This window comes from Triticum dicoccoides, chromosome 1A (genome assembly GCF_002162155.2).
Source record: "Triticum dicoccoides isolate Atlit2015 ecotype Zavitan chromosome 1A, WEW_v2.0, whole genome shotgun sequence".
Taxonomy (NCBI): domain Eukaryota; kingdom Viridiplantae; phylum Streptophyta; class Magnoliopsida; order Poales; family Poaceae; genus Triticum; species Triticum dicoccoides.
This window is the reverse complement of record NC_041380.1, coordinates 409,334,857-409,354,402: the sequence shown is the minus strand read 5'-3', so window position 1 is coordinate 409,354,402 and position 19,546 is coordinate 409,334,857. Positions and strand designations below refer to the sequence as shown.

Here is a 19,546-nt window from a genome sequence, read left to right as displayed (position 1 = left end):
GGCTAGTACCAATGACACTTGGGTCCCACCAGACACGCAGCCATTTGAGTCTGCCTGGGCCCGCGGGCCAGCCACCGCAGCGGCACGTGCCCGCCGGTGTCGAGAATCCAGAGCGACGTGTTCGTGCAAGGAAAGAACCAACCCCGTCCATTCGAGTAGTAGTACATGACATGCGGGCCCAACCGAATAACCTAGGCCCACTCGTCAGTGTGGGGGATGGGCCCCGCTCCACCCACCGGGGCCCACCCGGCCCAGGGCATGTTCACCTCCGCCTCGCCTCGCCTGCGAGGAGGGAGGAGGATATCATACGAGAAGCGCAAGCGGACGAGCTGCGGAGGAAGGAATAGAGCAGCTCACGAATTCCCCGTCCCTCCCTCCGTGCGCCCATCCCCGCTCCCGCTCGCCAAGATCCCAAACCACAACCCTAGGCGCCACCTCCGCCCCCGCCCGCCCTACGCCCGCCGGCGACCCCGCCGCCGATGTGATCAGGCCAGGCGCCGCCGTCGTTGACGCTCTAGCGCCGGGCTTCTGTTTCCGGAGGCGGAGGCCCCGTACCGCTGGCGCAGATCGGGGAGGCGCGCGACATGCCGGGGGACGTCGCGACCTCGCCGGCGACGGCGTCGGGGCCGCCGGCAGCCGCGTCCTCTTCGCACCATCCCGCCACCTCCGCCCGCAGCGCCCTCTCCAACGCCGTCGCGGGCGCCTCCGCCGGTAATTTGTGGCCACAGCTCTCTCCATTTCGGTCTAGTGTGTTGTTCGGCTTGGGGGTGTATTTGCATGTGTGGGAAGTAATTGCTGGATTTGGGGGCTTGTGCGCAGGCGTGATAGCAGCGACCTTCGTGTGCCCGCTCGATGTGATCAAGACGAGGTTCCAGGTGCACGGCTGGCCCAAGCTAGCCCCTGGCACAGCTGGAGGTGAGCATTTCTTCAGATGAACTATTGCAGTTTTTTGCTTCAGTTTACGGTCATAGTGTTAGAACACTACACGAACGGATGAACCTACTTTCGGAACAGAGTTTTGATGCTAGACTTGAATGTATCCACTGGTTAGAGCAGAGTGCCTGCGTGGAGGGGATGTCGTGTAGTATTAGTTTGTGGCTTCTCTTGACAATCCAGAAGTCAGGGAGTTGAGAGAGAATCCTTTTCAGCAATAGAATACACATCTGATTGTAAATGTTATAATGGTTTGAATCGCTTGTTGGATCAGTTATGTCATCCTCGGCCTTCTTACAGGTTTGTGTCTTGCGTAATCGTCACTTATTAGTTATTAGAATTACTTGAATCATATGGGAGGCATCACGTGGTGATCTGAGATTGTGTGACCTATGAAATCTTGCATGTTGAGTGGAAAGGGGTATGCATGATGCATGTATTTGTTCTTGCATGTGAAAAGCATGGAGAACCTGCATGAACAACCAGTTGTACATGTGGCTGCTATATGCTGATAGGTTGCTTTAGTGCTGAATATGTTTATGTTGGTATTCAGTGATTGCCAGGCAAAACAAATGCTTGGTAGATCAATCTAGGCTTAGCTGTCCTACCCCGACCTCCTTTCCAATCTCCCACGATTTCGTTGCGCAATCCTTCAATGTCATCTAGTTTCTTTTTTCTCTCATGAGTCACGAATCTACTGCCAATCTGGTTGTGCTATTGCCCCTTAATAAGTCTTCCCATTAGGGATTAAGGAAGATCTCACTAGCAAATAAGTTTAAATTCCAGCATTCCTTTGATTTTGAACAATACTGAAGAACACAACAATTTCTGCTGTCCTGTAGGCAGTGGACTTCGAAGTCTTTCTGACAAAATGGAATGACATATTCTAGACGCCATCTGCCAAAAAAATATAAGTTGTTTGCTAAAAGGGTAATAGGGAAAGAGTGTAAATAATAGCAATTGAAGAGACCACGCTGCCATCTGCCCTCTTTAGTAGAATCAGTTTAAAATGTCTCCTCTGAGGGTTTGGATGAGCAGAAGGTTGCGAAGGTGCAGCTAATTACAGGAGAATATCATGAAAGAAGAACGGTGAAGGCTGCATTGTTGGAAAACATCTGGACGCGTAAGAACATGAAAGATGGTCTGTGGGGTGGCTGAGTGGGTGTAACTGATCTCATCTACGTGTTTTTGTGCAATGTATGGAGTTCCTTTGCACCTAGTTACACTGTATGCTCCCATTCCACACCCAATATGTATAGACTATTTTTCTTGGCAGCACGTTCTAAAAATATGTATTGGCTATTTTATATGGGAATAAGTTATCTATATGAACCTTAGTTGTGCACAGAACATAGAGCGTAATAACATTTCTAAGCCTGATGTTCCAGGGATTATTAAAGATATGCTGAGCTTACAATTAAATTTTAGGACTTATGCTCATCCACGTGGTGAATGCAAATAAAATAAAATGTTTTTCACTTCAAATATGCTGCGGTGATGCTTTTGGGCATAGCTCTGCCCAATGATACTCCAGGAGAAAGCCGTCAGCAAATCCCATGCATGCGGAGAAAGTGATGTGTGCATGGATGATGTCCATGCTTAATGCTCATTACTATTGACTTTGCATCTAGAATTCTGATTATTAGCACACATCATGTGCATACAAATGTGTGCTGGACTTCCATTGGACTGTTACGTCCTGTCGTACCAACATATTGTTGTTGCTTATATTTTAGGATGGCTTAGAAAGCTGAGATTTATTACATCACATCAGTTCTCTCTTCTATCTTTTTTGACAGGATTCTCTGTTATATATTGACTAGGTAGTGTCATCATTGGGAGCTTAGAACAGATTGCTAGACGGGAAGGCTTTCGGGGATTGTATCGTGGTCTTTCCCCGACTATTCTGGCGCTTTTGCCTAACTGGGCGGTGAGTATTTGCCCCTATTTTTGCTAACAGCAATCACTGTTATGTTTTTCTTCCATGAGTATGATATTTTTACTTTCACACATATGGTAAATTCTGTTGTAGAGCTAACCGTTCCCGTATGAATGGGCAGGTCTACTTTACTGTATACGAGCAGCTTAAAAGCATGCTTGCTTCCAGCGGTTAGTGCTTTAACCTTACAATGGTATTGTTTTGGGATGTTGTAACCTTCCATAGGATCATGTCATATCAGTTCTCAAGTCCTACTTTACATTAATATTGTAGAAGGAAGCCATCAACTCTCTCTAGGGGCAAATGTTATGGCTGCATCATGTGCTGGAGCTGCAACTACAATAGCAACAAATCCACTTTGGGTTGTCAAGACAAGATTTCAGGTATGATATGATTCATGCCTTGTCCTGAGCAGTAGTAGAGAATAGAGATGATAAAACATAACTGTAGTTAGAAATTTCTGTTTCTGAAATACTTCATTCACCAATAAGTACGGATTGTTCAAAATGTCTTGGCAATTTTGTACGTAATTAAATACATCCAGTTTGCAAGGGAACCATCTTTAGCTAACATGCTTTTGAATATATTTAACTTTTCGGGTCTCTTGTATTTAGTGGTCATACCTAGCATTATTCCAAGAAATATTATCCCAGTAGATACCAGGATTCCTGTCAACAACAGCTTTATGTTTTGTTTTGTAGACCCAAGGAGTAAGAGCTGGTGCGACGATCCCATACAAAGGCACGGTTGCTGCATTGACGAGAATAACACATGAGGAAGGCATCCGTGGACTATACAGGTAACTTTTGACGGAATGATGGATACCTATTGTGGGCAACTTTTAACCATGCTGATGACTCAAAATTTCTATGTTTTGATATGGTTGCTGGTTTTTTTATTCCAAAAGTGGACTTGTCCCTGCCTTGGCTGGTATCACTCATGTTGCCATTCAGTTCCCTGTATACGAGAAGATAAAAGCTTACCTGGCTGAGCGAGGTATTACTCTCAGCAAATGTTTTTCCACAGAGAAATGTATCTGGTTAATCATGGCTGCTAAATTTGTAGAGGCCATATTGGATGGCCTGTCTTGTAGTTCTTCGTATGACATCATCTTGTTTTCACAGATAACACTACCGTTGAAGCATTAAGTTTTGGTGATGTCGCTGTTGCTTCATCTCTGGCAAAACTAGCTGCATCAACCTTAACATATCCTCATGAGGTATTAAGTCAATCCTCTGCAATTATGATCTACCCTACTCTTGTTACTGGTTAAATGAATATACTCTCAATGTTCTTAGCTTGGTTATATATCTCAGACTATTTTCACTCCTGATAATAATTACAGGTTGTTCGATCAAGGTTGCAAGAGCAGGGAGCACACTCCGAGGCGAGATACAGAGGGGTAATAGACTGTGTTAGAAAGGTTTATCATGCAGAGGGTGTAGCTGGGTTCTACCGTGGATGCGCCACAAATCTGTTGCGGACAACTCCTGCTGCAGTTATAACATTCACCAGCTTCGAGATGATTCACAGGTTCCTTCTCAATCTAGGCTCTCCTGAACCTGAACAACATCATCCCCATCCGCTGAAGCATTGACTGTACCATTCCTGTGTCCTATCCCTGCTGTCATCTGACAAGTTGAAATCCAGTAACTATCAAACGACGCCATTTCCCTTGAGGGCTCTCACAACAGAGATTTTGGTATCGCAACAAGTAGCTGTCATTCAAAGCTCAAACCATAGTGTAGGACAGGAATTAGTACTTGTGTATGAATTAGTCTTGATAGCACGCAGTGTGGAGGTATACAGGTTGTGGGGGAATAGTGATATTGGTCGGTGTGTTGTCTGATGATGATGAAAAGAAAAGAATTTTATTGTTGGTACACGAATAATTGCCCTAACCTTTTTTACTTCGGGAGATCTATGATCTTGTACATTATCTTGGAGCACTTTACTGGATTTGGTGCTACATATGATTCTTGAAATTTCGAGCTCGACAAGGACAGAAGGTTTAAACTGGTTGACATATCTGGTGCACATATGGAGTTAGTGTAAAATTTCCCTTTTCACTAACTTAGAAGTATCCAAATGACTAAACAGAAATTGGTGGGTATGTTTTATGTCTTACTCCCTCCGTCTCATAATATAAGATCGTTTTGCAAGCTAAAACAGTCTGCAAAATGATCTTTTATTATGGGATGGAGTGCAATACTTGCTGATATAGTATATTGTTTGGGCACCATCTCAGCAAGTGCGCTCTCCTTTTGCGCTCTGAAAATACAATTGAAATATATATTGACATTTTTGCGGAGATTTAGATCATCTTGCCTGCATCTGTTAATTGTTTTGAAAATCTTTAGAAACTCTGAAGTTAAGTGGAAATGGTACATCTTCATATACGCTGCTGACCATTTAAGTGCACCTTACCTGAGTTTTGCTGTTCTGTTTGGGCGTTTTCTGTTCTGGTGGTGGAATAGAGAAAGTGTTTGGTGCATCTTTATCTGAATTTTGCTGTTCTAGAGAATGGGGGGATGGAAAAACAACCTATAAGAATTTGGTAGCACCATCTCTATGATCTAAAATTGTTTCTGTGGGGAATACTTTGTATCATCTTTTTCTTGTGAAATTTCTATAGGGCCGTAGCTGTGGTCATGTGTAGAGGTCCAATTTCTATAGGGCCGTAGCTATTAGCCCTGTTTGAGTTGGTCCACGCACATGGTGGATATTTTTGCGCTCCAGTAGGAAAATGGATCTTTGTTTTTAAAAGCAATTGGATGGACATAACGGTGTTTGGATTGTATGATTTGCTTTAAAGGTAGCTGTAGGATGCGAAAACTATCTTCCTATGTAGAGGATTTTCTCTTCCATTTGCTTCTCAATAACAAGCATGTGAAAGTTGAATATTAATTCTACTACCTTAGAGCCCATGACAGATTGACAGTGTAAAAAAAAACTGTCTTATATTAAGTTATATAGAGGGAGTATTTTTTTAGTGAAGCATCCAAAGTCTAAACACACTTTACTGCAAATTGTTGCGGCATGTCTCTTTGAGCATTCCACATGTAGCTCTAGCATTTTTAGAGGATTTTTGTTTGTTAGGTAAATCTCAGTCATAAAGATATCCTTGTTTTTAAGATCAAAGGTACTCTTGTTTTAGTTCTTCCTTGTTCCGTGAGAGAATACCACGCGCATGTGCATCGTGCAAAAATAAGAAGGGAGAATTACAATATGCGGAGTATATATAATGAGATAACTCAACCTGAAACCAAAAGCATTACAAGTACATCCTAAGATCACTATCGCTCATACGGCAAGAAGCAGTGCCGACGCGGAGACAAGGAAGAAGGCGAGGAGGAGCGTCTGCACCGGGCCGCCGCCGGTGGTGCCGGAGCAGTAGTTGCCGAACGCGCCGCCCGGGTACTCGTACCGCCGGTCGCCGCCCTCCTCGCCGTCGCCGAGCTGCTGCTGCTGCTCGCCGTAGCCGTGGTAGCCGTACCCGTACCCGTCGCCGCACTCCCTGCGCTCGCGTATGTCGAAGGTTCCTCTGTCGGGCGTGTAGCTGCAGCCGCTGCCGAGCGCCTGCTTGACGGCGAGCAGCGAGGCGCCGTTGGAGAACCTGAAGCCGTCGTGGGCGACCTCCTCCACGCAGCGCAGCGCCATCTCCGTCTCGGCGAGGCAGGCCCCGCCGCAGTACTCGTCCACGCTCTCCCGCCCCACGTGGAACGCCCCCTCCACGCCCAGCCGAAGCTCCTCCGCGCACTCGTTGTACACCTTCAAAGTTTTCGGCCCAGAGGCAGTTTCAAACACCATATATGTATGTCGTCACTTTCACAAACATGTATGTTTAGGGTGGGGCCAGATCTCAGTCTGTCAAATGGCACAACATATAAAAAGAAAAAAAAATGGATCTCCACGTAAGATCTCACGAATATAACATCGACTGTGACTTCATTAAGTCTCAGTCGACTGAGATTTAGCAACCCCGGTATGTTTACGCTTCGACATGACTTACATTGTGGTCGTCGAAGCAGTGGCACGCCCTCTCGAAGATCTCCAGGGCAATTTTGCCTGCAACCATGGAGAAAACAGAAAAGTTGAACTAGTTTTCCCGAGACTGATTTTTTAAAATTTGATGGTGAAAATAAAACAAGAGATAGATATACACTCACTAGAGAAGCAGCCTGGCAACAGGATGCAGATGGCAACGGCCAGTGCCAAGCAGCCACTGGCGCGACAAGGGTGAGGAGGCATTGCCATTGCCCGCGGAAGGTGTGCTGAGCAGAGCAAATATGTTTTACGCCAGTGCCGTCGTCTCTGATCGTTTACATCTGGGGTGTGGGTTGATTGGCTATATATACGGGGTTAATTTCCTGCCTTGCCCTTCCATTACTCCATCCAAAGGATGGTCAATTGCTCACTCTTTGCTACGTTTGCCCACAAGAAATGCTCATGGCCCAACTTTCTGCAGTGTTTTTGTTTTCGGCGGAGATTTGAAAAGGAATTCTTTTTCTTTTTACAAATATTTGTACTCCTCTAGATGCACTTTCTCAAGGTGTGCACCCACCAACAGTTTCTATTATATTAGTAAAATATTTCACCGGCACTAAAGTTTCATCTCAGCTTTAGATATGCGCCGGAGGAAAAACAAGAGGTGCATGCAGGAACAAGTTTGCGTTTGCTACTCTAACCTGACCTCCTCTCTTTGCAGGACTGCCAACTTTTGCCAATTCTGCCCGCCGGGCAAACCAATCTTTGTCCAAGTGCTGTCTTGCACGATAAGATTTTGTCACTTGTTACGCCAGCTTCTCTATGTGCTGTGTAACTTTTGCCGATTCTGTAGCCAACCACTGCCAATATCCAGAAGCCTACTTGCTCATCTCGTAAAACGTATGCTTTTCATGTGACCAACTTAATCTTCACAAAATAACAAAAATGTATTAAATCACTAAATGGCTCTATCTATTTTTACCGATTTATTTAGTTGATCGCTATAATCATAATCAATGACCCTCTAACAGGGTTTCTTACATGGGAAGAAAATCCCAGTTCCTCTGCCTACTGCAATACCTGTAATTCTGGGAAGGCATAGATACGAAATGATCACACATTATAAACACAGAACAATAAGAACCATGACCCATGGCAATCATAGGACCTTTTGATGCTACACCATGTACATTTTTCGAAACTCAGCCCCTGAGGAAAATCCCTCAAGAGCGAATCATTTCAGAAGAAGCAACTCGGGCGAGAATTTTAGCGGTTTCATGTTTGTTAGTTATGAAGATTCAGGAGCAACTTGTTAACTGAACACACATACTCCCTCCGTTCTGAATTATTTGTCTTAGATTTGTCTAGATACGGAGGTATCTAGCACTAAAATGAGTCTAGATACATCCGTATCTAGACAAATCCAAGACAAGTAATTCGGAACGGAGGGAGTACCTCACAGTCACATTTGTTTGCATTTACCTTTTTGTCGTACAAAAGAAGCACTAGAAGCGTGCTTAACAGTGACACATGTATTACGGGATTCTCGTCCGTCTTGTAGAATGTTTGATACGCTGTGGAATAAGGTTGTATTTGCCTGCTCCTCTCCAGTGGTCTCTGTTGGCCAGTAGAAAAGTTTTGAATTCCTTATCAAGTATTGGGTCCGAAGCAAAACCATTTGCCTTCATTTCATCATAATACTCTAAAGCTCGTGGTATGCATCCATGTTTAATCAAACCTTGGACCACTGCCATGTAGTGTGCATAACCAGGCCTAATGTCGTACCTTCGCATTTCAGTCCACACCCTCAGAGCATTTCCAGACTCATTCAATTGGATAAACTTATCAATGAGCATGAGAAATGTGTCGCTGTTAGGGCCACAGCCATCTTCTTTCATTTTCTTCAGTAGCTGCAGTGTTTCGTCAATGCCTTCCTGTTTCAGAAATGCATGGTACGTCAAAATGGTTGGAACAATGCCCTTCATTGTCATGTCTTCCATCACCTCTCGTGCTTCCTCAAGCTTGCAACTTTCACAAAGTGGAACTATAATACTGTTGTATGTTTCAACATCGGGTTGGAGACCTTCATCCACAATTTTACTGAGAACATTTCTTGCATCCTTCATGCAATTCTCTCTTGTCAGAACATAAATAAGTTGGTTATAGACACCAATACCAGGAGTCCAACCCCTCTTCTTCATCTCATCGTAAACCCTCAGAGTATCAAAAAGGTTCCCTACCTTTGAGAAACAACAGACCATGAGAGCATAAGACGTACCATCAGGAGTAATGCAGCAATTTGCCATTTCTCGCCAAACTCTCTTTACTTCGGCCACATCGGTGAAGATATTACACCAACCATCAAGTATTATATTGAAACCTTCGGCCGTGAGTGGGAAAAATTTCCTTCTTGAAAGAAGCAACTCTTCGGCATCTTCTATGTTTTTACTTCTGCAAAGAGCACGAAGAAGGGAATAGAATACAGTTTGGTCCACTTCCACTTTAAACCTCTCCATCACATCAAAGGTCTTGACTGCTTTCTTCACTTCATTGGCAGCTGCATACCTGAAATTTCATAAACAAATCCCTACAATGAAAGAAGCATGGGACACAAATAGTAGCAGTAACTAGTTTACTACAATGGCAATGGCTGCTTTTCACTTTGGTCTTCACATTACAAAAGCAAAATACAGTTATGATGTCAAAAGTGATCCGATAATGTAAGAGGAGCCCCATAGCAGCGCTAGTAAATAGATTCAGATGTAGGGAATTATATGTTCCATCCAACACATCAAGTACACTAAAAGCGCGAATATAGGATTTATGACAGCAACAACACCACACTCAATAATCAAGATGCTAAGTTTAGCACTCCTGAAACTTCAAACATCAACACAACAAGTAACTGAACCAAAGTAAATTCAGCCAAGCACTCACACAATACATGTCAATCATCACTCACTATACTATCATCATCACATGGCTAGAAGATTAGAATATCCTATGAAGACGAGTCATAAAACTTCTTATGTCAACAACATTTTTGCAAGCAGGCAATCACTTTTTAGCTCTCAAAATAACTTAAGCACCTATAGCTCAAGCATCCACCCCCCTTCTATGACCACAATAGAAGCAATGCACATTGCATAACAAAATATGTCGAATGCCACAAAAGTTATCAGCAGAATGTTGTGTTCACTGTTCACTCCTACAGTCGTACTTTTCCCCTGTTTACCTGAAACCCAACCTAAAGCACTGGATCATTGCAGAAAACTCACCAGTGTGACCATCATCCTTTTCTTGTTCTCAGAATTATGTGTCTACTTCACTAACACGCCAGTGTTTGTATCGGTGCAATGCAATTTTGCTATGATGTACGTATTTTATTGCAAATCTACTGAGATTTCTAGTAAAGTAAGCACCTCCTTTACTCCGTTGCTGGTTATATACCTAGTCCCTTGGCTCACATTCACTGCAATACCACTCCAAGAAACCAAACCAACCCACTCAAAATGGGTTTACAAACATTTTTATTAGGGGAATTTATGTCTTTGTAATAATATGAGTCGCTTACATTTGGCCTGGACCCAGACGTCGATCAGACACCGAATGGCAAATCCTTAAACCGCAATACACCGAGACAAAATCTAAATTTTGCCTACATTATAGAGCCATAGACAACGGAACATAGTTCTACAAGAGCACTATCATAAAGTACTAGTACTATGCTAGCCAAATGCTTGATTACACCTAATAATATCATGAAATGGTGAAAGATTATGTGCATGCGACCTTACCTCTCCATCAAGATGACCATGGCACGGCGGGTCAGCACCCCACGGCGCTGCATCCGCCGCACGGCCGCCCACGCGAGGTCGAACCGCCCAGCCCTCCCCGCCGACCATATGGCCAGGTGCCACGCCTCGGCCGGCAGGGACCCCGCCCCCTCAGCGCCGGACGTGGCGCTGCACTCGTCGCCCCAGCGAAGCGCGAGCGCTGCTGCCTCCGGGTCGCGGCGCAGTTCCCACAGCGCGCGGACGAGTGAGGGAGGGGACGGCGATGGGACAGAAGAGGAGGAAAGAAGGAGGGAGAGGGCGTCCTTCGGGGAAGACGCGACGGAGGAGGCGTGGGAGATGCGACGGAGGAAGGAGGTGAGCTCGCCGTCGTCGTCGGGGGCGGGGGGGATAGGGTGAGCGTACTCGATGTCGCTTTGGTCGGAGGAGGAGTGGCTGACGGAGAGGCTAACGTGGCGGGAGGGAAGGAGGGGGGAACGGTGGGGGAGGAGGAGGTGGCGGCGGAGGGCGGCGGCGAGCTGCGGCGCCATGGGAGAGAGAGAGAGGCCAGCGAGCGCTACGGGCGCGCCAACATGGGCCAGCGGCCCAGTAGGACGATCGGCCCGATTTTTGCTGAGTTTTGTGTACTACTCCCCCGTTCCAAAATAGGTACAAAGTTAGTACAAAGTTGAGTCAGGCACTAGGCCCAACCGTTCGGCCGGTCGCGTCAGGACCATTGGATTTGAGCCGCGTGGGCCATTGGATCTTGCAAAAAAAAGGGTTTGCCCCGCAGCTTCTTCTTCCTCTCGCTGGATTCACATCTCCCTTCCCTCCGGTGACTGACCTCGTCGCTGGTCCCCACCCCCGCCAGCCGTCCTCGTCGCCGGTGCCCATCCTCGCCGGCCGCCCTCGTCGCCGGTCCCCACCTGCGCCGTTTGTCCTCGTCGCCGCGTTGACCCATGAAACAGTTGCACCTACGGTTGTAGCTATCAGCAGCGACGGGTGAAGCCCAGGTTGCAGCTCCGCTACCGCCCCTCGCCGCAGCCCTATCGTCATGGCCACGCCCAACCATTCCTTTCTCCTTCATCATCCACGTGCAGATGTATTTTGCTTCAATCATTGTTCATTTTTGCTACGACCGGTGACAGGAATCGCTACAACCATTCATGTCGACAGTCACGACGGCGACCACGATTTGCTTCAACCTTCGTCGGGTTTTGCCGGGAGTAGCAAGACATGACACCGGTTGTAGCTTTTCCCGCTGCCGGTTGCAGCAAAAATCGCAGCGTCGCCGTCGTCACCACAAATTTCGTCGTGGCCGTTGCAGCAAATCGCATATCCGGTTGTAGCTTTTTCGTTGCCGGTTGTAGCAAAAATGACCGCCGGTGGTAGCTTTTCATGCTTCCGGTTGCAGCAAAAACGTAACACCTTGGTCGCCACCACAAAACTTCGGTGTTGCCATTGCAGCAAATCACGTTGTCGGAGGTAGCTTTTTTTGTTGTTGGTTGTAGCAAACGGCAATGGCGGTTGCAACAAAACATGGTCGCCGCATTGATTGTAGCTTGTCGTGTGTGCCAATTGCAGCATTTTCATTACTGGCTGTAGGAAAAACAATTGACCTCAGTGGTAGTAGCAAAAAATAGACGGTGGTAGACCGCGGTTGGAGCAAAAATTCACCCTCGCCGGTAGTAGAAAAAGTAGAGGGTGGCAGCAAAAATTCATTATCGCCGATTGTAACGCCCCGGACACACCCGCCGGTGGTCTTTACTCCTGGCGAGATCTAGACTGGCCCCACAGATCAATACTAGTCTTTTTTGTGCACTTTGTTCTCACTCGTGCGCACCCGGAAGCAATTTCCCGGCCGGTCATCCATCCTGACACTACACCAAGCTGAGCACGCTTAACTTTGGAGTTCTGTCCGAATGGGCTCCCGGAAAAGAAGGAATTCCTTATTGATATGAGTAGTCTATCATCCCTAATAAGCCAGGTCATCACATACACCCCCACTCAGAGGAACCGACGTCCTCGTCGGGCCACAGGAACGTTCCCTCTTGGCACATACGTCAGTGCATCCAGTCCGGTACATGTACCATGTCGTGTGCCACGACGGGTCATAAACGTCATGAACAACATGACCACGCACCTGTACACAAACATCCGTGTAACCGCGAGGGTCGGCTCTGATACCAACTTGTAACGCCCCAAACACACCCGCCGGTGGTTGTTACTCCTGGTGGGATCTAGACTGGCCCCACAGATCAATACTAGTCTTTTCTGCGCACTTTGTTCTCATTCATGCGCACCCGGGAGCAACTTCCCGGTCGGTCACCCATCCTGACACTACTCCAAGCTGAGCACGCTTAACTTTGGAGTTCTATCCGAATGGGCTCCCGGAAAAGAAGGAATTCCTTATTGATATGAGTAGTCTATCATCCCTAATAAGCCAGACCATCATACCGATAGTAGCAAATTGTCTCACCGGGTAGTAGCAAAAGTAAACGGCGGTTGCAACATAAACGGTCGTCTCCCCGTCGCGAGGCACGGTATGGCCATTTGGTTGTAGCAAAAAAAATTAGCGGTCGTAGCAAAATTAGATTATGGTTGTAGCAAAAAACATTGTCGTCACTGTCGTGAGAGGCAGAGTGGCCAGTTGGTTGTAGCAAAAATAATGGCCGGTCGTAGCAAAAACTAACAATGGTTGCAGCACCGTCTGATCGGTTGTTTATCATTGCCGGAGATGGTCATTGTCGGTGTCAAAACCGGCGGATCTCGGGTAGGGGGTCCCGAACTGTGCGTCTAGGCCGGATGGTAACAGGAGGCAGGGAACACTTTGTTTTACCCAGGTTCGGGCCCTCTCGATGGAGGTAATACCCTACTCTTGCTTGATTAATATTGATGATATGGGTAGTACAAGAGTAGATCTACCACGAGATCAAGGAGGCTAAACCCTAGAAGCTAGCCTATGGTATGATTGTTGTGTATGGAGTTGACTCCCTACGGACTACAACCCTCTGGTTTATATAGACACCGGATAGGGTTAGGGTTACATAGAGTCAGCTACAATGGTAGGAGATCTTGAATATCCGCATCGCCAAGCTTGCCTTCCACGCCAAGGAAAGTCCCATCCGGACACGGGACGAAGTCTTCAATCTTGTATCTTCACAGCCCAGGAGTCCGGCTGAAGGTATAGTCCGGCTACCTGAACACCCCCTAATCCAGAACTCCCTCAGTAGCCCCCGAACCAGGCTTCAATGACGATGAGTCCAGCGCGCAGATTGTTCGGCATTGCAAGGCGGGTTCCTCTCCAAATCTTGTGTACCTGTAGGAATAATGTTCGATTTTTGTAATGTAGTGCTCCTCGGCTTCCACGCCCAATAATGGCCGTCTTCCACGTGTTCAAACGAGTGCAAAAAGCCGGGGTGTTTTTACATCCACACCCCTAGCCGTATAAACGAGCCGCCTATTTAACGGGATGGGGATTTAGGTCCAAACCACATCTTCTCCTTTCCGCGAGTTATCATCAGAGCGCTTCCAGCAAAGGTCCATTCCAACATGACCAGCCGTCGTAGCTCCCCCCCCCCTCGCTCCTCTGGTCCCAAACCCGGGGACTGGGAGAGTTGCACCATCCCGCATAGCGAGTTAGCATCACTTCAGGCCAAGGGATTTCCCCCTCAGGCAGACATGGTCCCGGTCCGAGCCGGTCTCGCCATCTATAATGGCGGAAAACAAGCGGAGAGCACCCCCAATCCTTCTAAAGGAGAGCGGGTGTGCCTCGTCCCCTATCTAATAAGGGGACTGGGATTTCCAATTCACCCATTTCTCCGTGGGCTTCTGGAGTTCTACGACCTCCAGCTGCACAACCTCACGCCCGCCTCCGTATTGCATATTGCGGGTTTCGTCGCCCTTTGCGAGCTATTTTTAGGCGTTGAGGCTCATTTTGCGCCGTGGAAGAGGTTATTTTGCCTGGTGCCCCGTTCTAAAGAGTGGTCTATATACCAAGTGGGCGGAGCCGAAGTATGGCGCATCGCCGGGACTGGATACCTATCCGGAACCCCGAAGAAGGCGTCCGAGGACTGGCCTTCGGAATGGTTTTATATAGATGACGTCCCGCTACCGGACCCTATCCGGGTCGGTCTCCCTGAGTTCAACAGTGCTCCATTGAAGAAACGCTTGAGCTGGCGTCCGCGGAGCTCTCAGAGAGAAAGTGACAGAGACGTCCTTTACCTGATGGGCCGGATAAGACTGTTGGCTCATTCTGGACTAACCATGATTGGAGTCATGGCCGCATGCATTATGCGGGGGGTGCAGCCACTTCAATATAGAGGCCACCCCATGTGGGATTTCAAAGGGGAGGATGACGCCACCCGTTACGGTCGTAAGGGGCCGGCTTCAGCTGCCTCCCTAGTAAAGATCTTATCCTCTTTGTACAAGGGAGAAAAGGAGGAATTCTTCCGCGTCAACCCGCAGGCCGGATTTACTATGTACGATCGTCCAAGTTGGGTAAGTGAACAACTGCGCTTGCCCGTTTGTTTTGTACTCCCAGGGTTAGATATGTAGTCTAACGACTTCAATGCAGGAACTGCGACAGGTAGTAAAGGATATAAACAGCCGCCCTCCACAACCCGAGGACCTAGAACGGTCCCTCGATCCGGACTCCGAAGAGGATCCGGACATATCGGTGGAGCTTATCGATGGGGTGTTCCATCAGCTAAGCAAGGACAATACCTTGGTAGCCATCACGGCTGATTACCCAGGGTTAATCCCGGCCTCCCAGGTGATAGAAACCGGAGTCTCATTCCCTTGAGAGAGATTCCACTCTCACGTATTCCGGTGTTTCTGATGACAACCGTGTTTTGCAGGGGAGATTTCCGAGGCAGGAGGCCGAACCTGCGGCGGCTAGCCAACGAGGGGCCGCAGGGCCCTGGGGGGCAAAAAGGAATGTAGTCCGGACTGAGATGCTGGCGCAAAGGTATAGCACACCCTCTGCTTCCCTGGTGTTTATTCTGTCCGGGCATATTAACATTCGTGCTATCTTCAGAACGAAGAGACCTCGCCGGACTATATCCGGAGAGGTTGCCAATCGCGCCTCCACCAGCCAGGCTCCAACGTCTGGCCAGGAAGCGGAGGCGAGCACAAGGCGCGCACCGAACGCTCCTCCGATAGAGGATGCGGATAGGCTGTCTACCACAAATTCTGAAGTGGAGAGTGCCATGAACCACAGGCGTCGCCGGACAGTTCTACGCGACGCTTGTTTTTCCCAAGAGGCTTTAGATGCCTTTAATTCGGGAGATGCGTACCTCCGTGCCGCTCAAAATGGTTTAGCCAGAGCCACGGAGCAGTATGTAAAAGACATACATGCAAGAAAATTTTGGTCAATATATATATACCCGTAGCCTCCGAGACTTGAAACAGTTAGTGCAACTGATTTAAGGATCATTGAATATTCAGGTTCTTACAGAGAAGAATACTGTACTGTTCCAGGAGCTGGAAAAGTGCAAGGCCCAACTAGAGGCCGCACTAGCCGTAGCAGGGGAGTCCAAAGAGACCCCCTCAGGTAAGATACACTTCGAAAGATTAGTATTGTGCGGTGTGGGTGCAAATCTGACAAATCATGTTGCAGATGGCGCTGGACTCGATCCGGAAAAGCAACAACTCTTACGCCGGCTAAAGGCCGGTGAGAGTACATTGACAAAGGTGAGGCGAGAGAAGAATGATCTTCAGGATGCCAACACCAGGCTGGACGTCGCACTTAAAGATGTTCGTGGCCAGCTGTCGGACTCCACGAAGGAGAATCAGTGGCTTCGACGCGGCATATTTAGTAAGTGCTTGAACGAACTTTGAAAAAAGAGTTCGGCGAGGAAGTCGACTAACAGAGTAATGTCTGTAGGTATGCTCACAGGTCGTCCTGCAGAGGAGATGCCCGGTTCTACGGGTGACCTTCTTCCCGAACTCATGCAACTGCACGAGCGAATTCGGCAGGCGATGCGAGGTGTTGCCCAAGCCTTATGGCCTGCCCACTCCATGCCCGAGGGCCTTGGAGAGCTTGCGGAGAAGCTGAAGGGAGCTCGGCGGCGCTTCCGGTTGTGGAAGATATCAGCCTGCCGACAAGGCGCTAGGGAAGCCTGTGCCATGGTGAAAACTCGTTTTACGAAGTCTGACCCAAACCACATGGCCGAGGTCGGACCAGTGGGGCCTGACGGGAAGGACATCCCAGTGAGCTTAGTATACGGCCAAGTAGAGTTGGCCGCGAAGTATTCCCAGCAGGACTGTAAATTAGACAGCCTGTTAGATGGTATAGAAGAGGAATACAATCAGTCAGAATGACTATGTAATTTTGAATTGACATGTGTAATGCCTTCTAGCCGGATTGTAGATCGTTTGTCGTTGCCGACCTTTTTGCTTCAACCTCGGGACCTGACGGTCCGGAGTGTGTCCGAATACCAGAGCGGTTATATAAGAACCGTGGTATGCGTGGAGACCAGGCGTAGGGGTCATTAGTGCTTTATCAGACAAGTACCCAACTAGTTATGTTATATTACATGGTTAGTAAGAAACATCTTCCAGAGAGAATAGTTCCGTTAGGGGTTCCTTTCGCTGGGAGGCATGCCCTAAAGTGCATGTCCGGATTGCGTAAAAAGACACAGAAAAAAGCATCTGGGGGCGCATAGAATGAGTAAAAAGATCATCTTTTATCTCACCGACCGAATATTCCCTTAAGAACGCTAGCTTTCGGCTTCACCCAGTCTGAGGTACACATCCGGCTGACCCGGTAGTAATAATCACAGAGGTGCTCCCTTTACCGCCTAGCCGAACAATCGGGAACGTAGGGGTAAGCACAGGAGCCAGGCAACCCATCTTGGCCAAAACTTAAGTCATATCAATGCATATAATGGTGAAAAAAAGGGTACATGCGGAAGTTTGATGCATGTGTTGGGCGTGAAGCCCGTATAAATAAGCTTCTGTTAAAGAAACCCCCAGGTTTAATGAGCGCGAGTGGCGCGTCACTAGATGAGCCTTTAAGGGCTATAAAAGAAAAGAGGGGAAGGAGAGAAATGTAAGACAGAAAAATGCAAAAAATGGACAGAGGAAGGAGACGAACACAGAGTCCGGCGCTAGGCATAGAATCTTCGGAGACGGGTGGCGTTCCACGGGTTCGGCTCGAGTCGGTTATCCGACGCATCTCGCAGGCGGTACGCCCCGCCAGTCAGGACTTGGTCGATTATGAATGGACCTTCCCACTTGGGCTTGAGTTTGTCCTTTTTCTTATCCGGCAGGCGTAGAACTAGTTCGCCAACATTGTAATTTTTGGCCCGTACTTCTCTGCTTTCATATCTTCGGGCCTGCTGTTAATAAAATGCGGAACAGGCTTTTGCCACGTCACGCTCCTCCTCCAGGGCGTCCAAGTTGTCCTGCCGATCGAGCTTGGCTTCTCTTTCTTCATACATGCGCACTCTAGGTGAGTCATGAATTATGTCGCAGGGCAGAATTGCCTCTGCGCCGTACACCATAAAAAATGGTGTGTATCCGGTGGTGCGATTTGGCGTGGTCCGCAGCCCCCATAGCACGGAGTCGAGCTCCTCTACCCAGTGTGTGTTAGATTCCTTGAGGGACCGCACCAGTCTGGGTTTAATGCCGCTCATGATAAGACCATTTGCACGTTCGACCTGGCCGTTGGTTTGTGGGTGATAGACGGAAGCATAATCGAGCTTGATGCCCATGTTTTTGCACCAAAGTTTTACCTCGTCGGCGGTAAAGTTTGTACCATTATCGGTTATGATGCTGTGGGGGACGCCATAACGGTGTACAACCCTAGATATGAAGTCTATCACAAGTCCGGATTCGGCCGTTTTAACAGGCTTGGCTTCTATCCATTTGGTGAATTTATCCACCATGACCAGTAAGTATTTTTTCCTATCGGTCCCACCTTTAAGGGGTCCGACCATGTCAAGCCCCCAGACCGCAAAAGGCCAGGTGATGGGTATAGTTTGGAGTGCGGTGGGTGGCATATGGCTTTGGTTGGCAAAAAGTTGGCAACCAGCGCATCGTTGGACTAGGTCCTGAGCGTCTGCCCGGGCCGTCGGCCAATAAAAGCCTGTACGGAAAGCCTTGCTAACAAGGGACCGAGCAGCGGAATGGTGACCACCGAGTCCGGCATGAATTTCAGCCAGAAGGTTCCGCCCTTCCTCTTTGTAGATGCACCTTTGAAGGACTCCGGTAGCGCTTTTCTTATAAAGCTCTCCCTCATGGACTCTGTAGGCTTTAGATCGCCGCAGTATGCAGCGGGCCTCGTTTTGGTCCTCCGGGAGTTCCTGCCTAGTAAGGTAGGCTAGGAATGGTTCTGTCCACGGGGCGATGACCGCCATTATTACGTGGGCTGAAGGTGTAATTTCATTGGCAGAGCCTCCAATTGTGTCAGATTGTTCGGCGTCGAGTGGTGCGACTGGGTCCGGGCTGTTATTTGCGGGTTCCCCCTCCCATGCTACGGATGGCTTGAACAATCTTTCCAAAAAGATGTTGGGGGGGGGGGGACTGCATCACGTCTTGCTCCGATGCGTGCGAGGACGTCCGCTGCTTGATTGTTTTCTCGGGCTATATGGTGAAACTCCAGCCCTTCGAACCGAGCTGACATTTTTAGGACGGCGTTGCGGTAAGCTGCCATTTTTGGGTCCTTGGCGTCGAAGTCTCCATTTATTTGGGATATCGCGAGGTTTGAATCCCCGCGTACCTCTAGGCACTGGATACCCATGGATACTGCTATCCGGAGGCCATGAGGAGGGCCTCATATTCGGCTGCATTGTTGGAATCCATGTACATGATCTGGAGCACATATTGGACTGTGTCTCCTGTGGGGGACGTCAGGACGACGTCAGCCCCCAGTCCGGCCAACATTTTGGAGCCGTCGAAATGCATAATC

General features: G+C 48.1%; 3 protein-coding genes across 3 annotated transcripts; 1 reads left to right on the top strand and 2 right to left on the bottom strand.

Moving 5' to 3' along the window:
- The first annotated feature begins 299 nt into the window (after positions 1–299).
- On the top strand, positions 300–4,811 carry LOC119276329 (nicotinamide adenine dinucleotide transporter 1, chloroplastic-like). The gene is made up of 9 exons (XM_037557371.1): positions 300–711; positions 820–915; positions 2,757–2,863; positions 2,994–3,042; positions 3,146–3,255; positions 3,574–3,671; positions 3,780–3,868; positions 3,997–4,091; positions 4,218–4,811. The coding sequence occupies exons 1-9, from the start codon at positions 585–587 to the stop codon at positions 4,467–4,469; spliced, it is 1,023 nt and encodes a 340-aa protein (XP_037413268.1). The 5' UTR covers positions 300–584; the 3' UTR covers positions 4,470–4,811.
- A 1,212-nt stretch (positions 4,812–6,023) lies between these two features.
- On the bottom strand, positions 6,024–7,851 carry LOC119276322. The gene is made up of 3 exons (XM_037557366.1): positions 7,042–7,851; positions 6,885–6,940; positions 6,024–6,643 (listed from the first exon to the last, which is right to left on the bottom strand). Exons 1-3 carry the CDS (start codon positions 7,127–7,129, stop codon positions 6,176–6,178), a joined length of 612 nt encoding a protein of 203 aa, XP_037413263.1. The 5' UTR covers positions 7,130–7,851; the 3' UTR covers positions 6,024–6,175.
- Positions 7,852–8,292: 441 nt separating this feature from the next.
- LOC119276315 (pentatricopeptide repeat-containing protein At1g80880, mitochondrial-like) lies at positions 8,293–11,228 on the bottom strand. The gene is made up of 2 exons (XM_037557357.1): positions 10,657–11,228; positions 8,293–9,424 (listed from the first exon to the last, which is right to left on the bottom strand). The coding sequence occupies exons 1-2, from the start codon at positions 11,181–11,183 to the stop codon at positions 8,395–8,397; spliced, it is 1,557 nt and encodes a 518-aa protein (XP_037413254.1). The 5' UTR covers positions 11,184–11,228; the 3' UTR covers positions 8,293–8,394.
- Between the last annotated feature and the right edge of the window lie 8,318 nt (positions 11,229–19,546).

Excerpts from the sequence above, each read along its gene's own strand:
- LOC119276329 (XM_037557371.1), top strand. The coding sequence starts at position 585 with ATGCCGGGGGACGTCGCGACCTCGCCGGCGACGGCGTCGGGGCCGCCG. Across the intron at positions 3,043-3,145 it reads AAGCATGCTTGCTTCCAGCG|AAGGAAGCCATCAACTCTCT; the intron begins GTTAGTGCTTTA and ends TTAATATTGTAG. Across the intron at positions 3,869-3,996 it reads AGCTTACCTGGCTGAGCGAG|ATAACACTACCGTTGAAGCA; the intron begins GTATTACTCTCA and ends TTGTTTTCACAG.
- LOC119276322 (XM_037557366.1), bottom strand. The coding sequence starts at position 7,129 with ATGGCAATGCCTCCTCACCCTTGTCGCGCCAGTGGCTGCTTGGCACTG. Across the intron at positions 6,941-7,041 it reads GTTGCCAGGCTGCTTCTCTA|GCAAAATTGCCCTGGAGATC; the intron begins GTGAGTGTATAT and ends CCATGGTTGCAG. Across the intron at positions 6,644-6,884 it reads ACTGCTTCGACGACCACAAT|GTGTACAACGAGTGCGCGGA; the intron begins GTAAGTCATGTC and ends AAAACTTTGAAG.
- LOC119276315 (XM_037557357.1), bottom strand. The coding sequence starts at position 11,183 with ATGGCGCCGCAGCTCGCCGCCGCCCTCCGCCGCCACCTCCTCCTCCCC. Across the intron at positions 9,425-10,656 it reads ATGGTCATCTTGATGGAGAG|GTATGCAGCTGCCAATGAAG; the intron begins GTAAGGTCGCAT and ends ATGAAATTTCAG.